This window comes from Vombatus ursinus, unplaced genomic scaffold (genome assembly GCF_900497805.2).
Source record: "Vombatus ursinus unplaced genomic scaffold, bare-nosed wombat genome assembly UNPS02014841.1, whole genome shotgun sequence".
NCBI lineage: Eukaryota > Metazoa > Chordata > Mammalia > Diprotodontia > Vombatidae > Vombatus > Vombatus ursinus.
Window position 1 is genome coordinate 21,931,594 of NW_020954619.1, and position 7,999 is coordinate 21,939,592.

General features: G+C 41.1%; 1 protein-coding gene across 2 annotated transcripts in view; it reads left to right on the forward strand.

Moving 5' to 3' along the window:
• Positions 1-7,702, forward strand: part of BLK (BLK proto-oncogene, Src family tyrosine kinase) — an 85,834-nt gene extending 78,132 nt beyond the window's left edge. For both annotated transcript variants that reach the window (XM_027840385.1, XM_027840386.1), the window contains exons 12-13: positions 1,419-1,550; positions 6,259-7,702. In XM_027840385.1, coding sequence (XP_027696186.1) covers positions 1,419-1,550; positions 6,259-6,461 — 335 coding nt within the window. In that variant the 3' untranslated portion in view covers positions 6,462-7,702. The remainder of the gene's footprint in view (positions 1-1,418; positions 1,551-6,258) is intronic.
• The last annotated feature ends 297 nt before the right edge of the window (positions 7,703-7,999 follow it).

Genomic DNA, 7,999 nt, shown 5'->3' on the forward strand with positions numbered 1-7,999 from the left:
GCATAGACACCTCAAACTCAATATGTCCTAAATTGAACTCTTCCCACCCCCCACTCCCTCCCCAACTTAACTAATACTGTTAAGGGCACCACCATTCTTCCAGTCACTCAGGCTCATAACCTAGTTATCAAACTTCACTCCTCACAACATGCCCCCATCCCCCATATCCAATCAGTTGCCAGATTTATCCTTTATACTTTGGTATTCCTGGACTACTTTAATAGCTTTCCAGTTGGTCTCCCTCCCTTAAGCCTCTCCCTACTTCAAGCTTTCCTCCACTCAAGCTATCATCAATCATCTTAAAGTTCAGGTCTGACCATCTCATCCCTCTCTCCTTATTACCTTCAGGATCAAATATAAAATCCTCTGTATGACATTCAAAGCACTTTATAACCTAGACTCCTCTGACCTTTTTAGTTCTCTTACATCTTACTCCCTTCCACATATTCTGAGATCCAGTGACACTGGCCTCCTTACTCCTGACATTTCCATGCCTGGAATTCCCCCCGTCTTCCTTTAAGCCTCAGCAAAATTTCTGCTTTCTACAAGAAGCCTTTCCCTCACCCCCTCAAATGCTAATGCCTTTCCTCTGTTGATTGTTTCTAAATTAACAGATAAATAAATAGATAGATAGGCAGATAGATCAATCTTGTACATAGTAGTTTACATGTTGGGGCAGCTAGGTGGCACAGTGGATAGAACACTAGGCCTGGAGTTAGGAAGAACTGAGTTCAAATCTGACCTCAGACACTTTCTAGCTGTATGACCCTGGGCAAGTCACCTAGCCCTGTTTGCCTCAGTTAACTCCTTTAAAATGAAATGGAGAAGAATATGGCAAACCACTGCAGTATCTTTGCCAAAAAAAGTCCCAAATGGGGTCGTGAAGAGTTGGACCCAATTGGAATGACTCAACAACAATAACAACAACAAAAGTTTACATGTTGCTTGAAAGCAAGGACTGTTTTTGTTTTGTTTTGTTGTCTTTCTTTGTATCTCTAGTGCTTAGCACAGTGCTGGGCATGTAATAGGCACTTAATAAATGCTTCTTGGCTGATTGGCAGCCATCTATAGACAACTGAGGCAAAGAAGGTTGGCTTAATGTAATAAACTGTCTCTGAAGTCAGAACTGTGTTCATTCCTTGCCTCTAGTGCTTACTACATGTGTGACCTTGGACAAGATCACTTAACCTCCCTGGGCCTCAATTTCTTCACCTTTAAGATAAGAAGGTTGAATAATCGATATGGTCTTTTCTAGCTCAAAAACTCCAATTCTATAAGTATATATTAAGTGCCCTTGTTGCCTAAGCACTGTCAAGAATGTAGGCTACTATTCTGGAAAGAAATACCGAGGTTGAGCCTGTTCAATATTTTTTGCTTCGTGGGGCTCGTGTGGTTTTTTTCTCTTTAATTTCCCACAGGTGCCAAGTTCCCCATCAAGTGGACAGCCCCAGAAGCCATTAATTTTGGAGTGTTCTCCATCAAATCTGACGTTTGGTCCTTTGGAGTTCTCCTGATGGAAATCGTTACCTATGGACGGATTCCTTACCCAGGTACTACAGTTCAGCCTAGCAGCACAGGGCAGCACAAGTTCCCCTCCCTCCTTGCTGGAGTTTTGCTCTTTAGAAGCTTCAGATAGCTAACCATCTCTTTCATTTTTAATGTAACCAGACAAGTATTTTGAAGGAAACATTCATGGCTCCTTTATGCCAACTGTATTTCAGTTGAAAAATCCCTGACAATGTGGTCAGATCAGGGACAAGGTTAGTTACAATAAAGATCAATTAGATTTATCTTGTCATTTGATGAAGATCCAAGGCAGGATGAGGATTAACTCATCCTTGGCAAGATAGAAAACCCTTTACATTTGCAACCTTTTACCCTACACACCCCAGTGATTCCAAAATCTTTTAAGTTATCATCCAAACTCCATTCCCCATCCCCCATGACCTAATTCCTTATTCCTATTCCCATCAATCCTCCTTCCCCGAAGTCCCAATCAAATGGTACCTACCTCTTCCATTGTGCTCTCTGGAGTGCCTATTCCATAGACAATAAATTTACCTCTATCTTAAATATTTTCCTCTCCCACTCCTTCCATATTCTGGCAATTACTGAGACATGGCTCCCCTTGATGACACAGCTTTCCTGGTCACAATTTCCTGTACTGAATAAACTTTCACTCATTCCCTTTGGTTTACTGGTTGGAGTAGGGGAGTTGAAATACCCATTGCCAATTCCATGTTCTACCTCTACCTCCGTTACTCAGTAACCTCTCCTCCTCTAAGGTCCATATCTTCTAGTCAATCAAAATCCTGGTAGTTTTTGCCTACAGACCTCCAGGACACGTCCTTCCTCAATGTGTTCATAACCTGATTTACAATCTTTCTCTCCTCCCCAACCCTGACTTCTTTCTAGAAAACTTCAACAAATATATTGTTGAATATATATGAACCATTTAGCTCCTTATCTATTCACTTCCCATGACCTACTCTCCATTCCATCTCAGCCACACACAAATATATTCATATTCTTGATCTTGCCGTTGCCCCCAAATGTACCATCTCCATATTCATGAACTCTGATCATAATTTATTGACTTCCCACCTCTCTCTTTCTGTCTTCCTATATCAACCCCTACTCTTTATTCATGAAGTGATATATAATCCCTCAACCCTTCAGTTCTCTTCCCCTGTGCTAGTCACTTTCTCCACATTCTCCACATTCAACCCCCTGGTAAACCAGTTCAATTCTACACTATCCACTTCTCCTGAGTCTCTGGCCTCTATCACCGATTTCTCCCTACTAACCCTCAGCTTTGGTTCACTCCCACCATCCACAGCCTTCACTCCCACACACATGCTGCTGAACAATGATGGAGAAGATCATGCAGCCATTCTGACTGAGTCAACTACAAATTTATGTTACGCAACCTCAAATGGACCCTCAATACCCCTAGGTAATCCTTGTATGCCTTTTTTTTAATCCCTGATCTTCACAGCAGCCTTTCCAAACCTTTTCAACTCTTCTTGAACCTCTCACAGATTCTCCTCCCCCCAAACTCTGAAAACCCTGCCTATTTTTACAGAAAAAAATGAGGCCATTTACCAAAAGCTCCTTCTTCTCCCCTCTTTCTCATCTCATATCATTCAGATGCCTTCTGCACTATCTACTCCTTCACTCTGTCTCAAACAAAGAGATGGCTCTACTCCTTGCCAAGGCAAATCTCTCTACTTGAACAAGCAATCCCATTCTATCCCAACTCCTCTAAGAGACTGCTTTCTCTGTCATCCCCACTCTATCATTTATCTTCAATATCTCACTGTCTATTAACTCCTTTCTCTACTGCCTACAAACATGTCAATGTCTCCTCCATCCTCAAAAAAGTCTCACTTAAATCCTTCCAACTCCACTATTATCCTACTTCGCTTTTGCCCTTTGTGGCTAAACTCCTTGAGAAGGCCATCTACAATAAGTCCCTCCACTTCTTTTCTTCCAACTCTCTTCTTAACCCCCTATGATCTGGCTTCTAACCTCCTCATTCCACTGAAACTACCCTCTCTAATGATCTCCTAACTGACAAAAAAAATGGTCTTTTCTCAATCCTCATTCTTTTGACCACTCTGCAGTCTATGATCCTGTTGATCACCCCCACCTCTCTCTTTGGGGGTTTTTGGGACACTGCTCTCTCCTGGTTCTTCTCCTAAATATCTGACTACTCCTCATTCCCCTTTGCTGGATCCGCATCCAGCTCATATTCATTAACTATGAGTATATCATAGGGCTATTCTGGACCCTCTTCTCTTCTCCCTCTAGACTATTTCACTTAGTCATCTCATCAGCTTCCATAGTTTAATCATCATCTCTATGCTGGTGATTCTCAAATCTACCTGTACAGCTCAAATCTCTCTGCAGACATCTCCCCTCCCCATCATCTCCAACTGAACTGCCTTTCCATCATCTCAAACTGAATATCCAGTAGACATCCTGAACTCATTATTCTCCCCCCCCCCAAAAAAATACACCCTTTCCTAATTACCTAATACTTTTGAGAGGACCACCATCCTCCCAGTCTCCTAGGCTCCCAAACTGGGCGTCCTCCTCACCTCCTTACAATCTGTCAATCCTCCCACCCCCTTGCCCAGGCCACTTAATTTCACTTTTCCAACATTTCTCAAATATGCCCCCTTTCTCCTCTGCTACTGCCATCCCTCTTTTGCAAGCCCTTCATCACCTCATGCCTGGACTATTGAATTAGATTGCTGATAGAAGTCCCCTTTTCAATGGCTTTTTCAATGTTCCTTGTCCCTGCCACAATTCACTCCCTACTTCATTCAGCCAAGTGATTTTCCTAAAGTGTAGACCCAACTATATCATCCCCACACTCAAGAAACTCTACTGACTCCCTATCACATCCAGGATCAGCTACAAAATTGTCTGTTTGGTGTTCAAAATCCTTCACAACTTAGCTTCTATTCTTCCTGTGCCTTATTCCCTGCCATGTACTCTTCAATCCAGTGACATTAGTTTCCTTGCTGTTCAATGAACAAGGCTCCATCTGTCGGTTCTGGACATGTTCCTTGGCTGTCCCTCATGCCTGAAATGTTCTTCCCCTTCATCTCCACATTCTAACTTCCCTGACTTCCTTTAAGTTCTAATTGAAATCTCACCTTCTACAGGAAGCTTTCCCCAACCCCTCTTTATTCTAGTGCCTTCCCTCTGTTAACTATTTACTATTTCTCCTGTGTATAGTTTGTACACATTTGTTTGTTTGTCATCTCCTCCATTAGATTGTGAGCTCCCTGAGGTCAGGGACTATTTTTTGCTTTTCTTTGTATCCCCAGAAATTAGCATAGTGCCTGGAACATGGTACATGCTTAATAAATGTTTATTGACTGACCGATTTTAAAACTCATTTCCTATAACAGGACATCCCTACTTTTGGCCACAGTCCTTGTAGATGCACACAATTTCTCTGTGCTCTTGTTCTAAGCAGAAATTCTGAAACTTTTTGGTCTCAGGACCCATTTATACTTTTAAATTTATTGGGGCAGCTAGGTGGCACAGTGGATAGAGCACCAGCCCTGGAGTCAGGAGGACCTGAGTTCAAATCTGCCTCAGACACATAACACTCATTATCTGTGTGACTCTGGGCAAATCACTTAACCCCAATTGCCTCATATTAAGAAAAAAAATAAAATAAAATTATTGAAGACTCCAAAGAGCTTTTGTTTATGAGGATATCTATCTATATTTACCATATTAGAAATTAAAACATAGAAGTATCATTATGAAAATAGTTCTCACTTTGTGGACCTCCTGGAGAGGTCTTAGGGACACTCCCCTAACCCATGGTTCCCAAATCACACTTTGAAAACCACTCTTACAATCCCTTTCGTTTAAATGGGTTAACACAACCTGCAGTTTGTCTCTTAGCCACTAGATGGCAATATTTCATTACTGTCAAAGCGCATTAGCTCTGAAACCCAGACTTTTGCCTGGAGCTTGATTGGATGAGCAGATTCCAATAATGAAAGTTAATTCAGATCAGATGAAAGGAACAAAGAAAAAGCAGAAGATTTAGTTGTTGTTTGTTTGCCCTTGATAATCCAAGTTCCAACACATAAATGCAGACCTGTGTTTAACTCCTAGTGACCTTGGACAAATCATTTGATGTCTCTAGCCTCAGTTTCTTCATTTGGAAAATGAAGGGCTTGGATTCTGAGGTCCCTTCCTGATCACTCTAACTTTTTGTTTGTTGATTTTAAGCAGAGGGGACCATCTGATCATTTCGATACCCATCCTAATGAGGACATTTCTATCACCTTCTATCACCTTCTTTTCAATGACTTGGTAGTTTTCTTTGACACTATTCTAAATTCAACAGGTTAGTTGTGAAAGAAATAAGATACGATTCTTGCCTTCCAATGGCAGACAATTTAGTTAGGAATATAAGAAACATACATTAAATAATTAATGAGCAATATAAAACACTATGTAATTGAGTGCTGAATTGCATGATAGGAAGGTAAGGGAAAATAGTGGAAAGAACACTGGTTTAGAAGTCAAAGATCTAGGTTCTACTTTCAGATCTAAGTCTGCTAATGATTCTGACTTAGTAGCTGTGTGACCTGGAGCAAGTCACTTTAATTCTCTAGGTCCTAGAAATGCTCTCTGGGGCCCCAGAGTTTAAAAAACTCATTCAGTCTTTTCTCTCTTTCCACAACATCTCTCCTGACATCTTCAATCCTATCCCCTAAGGCATGACCAACCCGGAGGTCATTCGGAATCTGGAACGAGGTTACCGAATGCCTTGCCCTGAAATGTGCCCAGCTGAGCTCTACAGCATCATCAGCAAGTGTTGGCGCAGCAGGCCAGAGGAGCGGCCCACCTTTGAATACTTACAGTCTGTACTTGAGGACTTCTACACCGCCACGGAGCAACAGTATGAACTGCAGCCCTAGGAGATGGCACTGCCTTCCCCCTCAGCTCTAGCCTTTTAGCAGAGCTGAAAAGGTTCCTCAGTTGAATCCCAAGCACTTCTCTTGACAGCCTCCTAAAGCCTACATAATTCCTGTCCTCTTGACCCACAGGATAGAGCGACTAGGATCAAAATATTTATAGGGAAATTATTTCTCAGATGAATGACTTTGCCCAACAGGAGGTAAGTGAAAGAAGATGCCAATCTAAATGGTAGTTACCGATCCTAAACCAAGGCGTCACTGCTATGAAGTCATCACTGAAAGAGGACTTACCAATGCCAAGGCCCTGATAGCTGACTACCGGTCCAGTGCTGTCTCTATTGCCCTGGAAAGAACCCAGGCAGAACTGAGATTCTCTGGGCTTTCATATCAGTAGCTCACAAGCTGGTTTGACCTTGACCTCAAGTACTTTGGGATATCTTGTCCAACAAATACCATTTCTTCATAATTGTAATATGGTATTTTTTAAAAATTGTAATATATGTTACCTTTTTATATTCTATAATATTTGAGAAAATAAAAGGAGAATATAGATTTGAATCTTGTGAATTGGCTTGTTTTCCATAATTGGAAACCCAAAGACGGCATAGCATTATAGTGGAAGGATCAATGACTAAGAGGCAGCTAAGGGGCCCAGGTTCAAATCTTGCCTGCTATTTACTACTTTCTTAAGAAAGTCACTTTCCTTTTCTGGGCCTGTTTCCTTTACTGAAAAAAGAAGGAGCCAGACATGATGTTGTATTAGGTTTTTTCTGTCCCTAAAAACCTGTGATTATATGAAATGGATTATTTTTTCAATCAAATTCCTTGAAAGCAAGGACTATACCTTATTTATCTTTATATCTCAACCAGCAACATACAATGGATATATTGTAAATATTTAATTATGTGCTGTACTTAGCAAAGTGCCTGACAAATAGCTGGCATAAATGAATGCATCCTCTGGCTGGGATCCCTTCCCTTTAACACATCTTTCATGTTACTTTCAGCAGCTTAAATAGAACACCAGATGGCGCTCTTGCCTCAAGAATCCTCAGCAGAGGCTCCTCTCATGTTCTCAGGCTAGAAACACAAAATGTCAGAGCTATGAGGGGCATGGGAAACCATCTAGCCTAGAGGTTCTTAGCCTTTTTTGTGTGTGTCATGAACCCCTTTGGTACTCTGTTGAAGCCAATAGACTGCTTCTCAGAATAATGTTTTTAAATGCATTAAATAAAAAACAGGATTGCAAAGGAAAACAATTATATTGAAATATAGTTAACCATGGCTAATATGGAATTTGTTTTGTATGACTTCATACGTAGAATTGGTATATTATTTTCCTTCTCAATGGGTGGGGGAGAAGCTGGACAGAGGGATAGAATTTGGAGTTCAAAATTTTTAAAAATGACCGTTAAAATAAGAGTTTTTTGTTAAAGAAAGGAAATACAATTTATTGTGGATGTGGATGTGCACATATATATCTTGTGTACACACACACACACACACACACACACACACACACACACACACACACACAC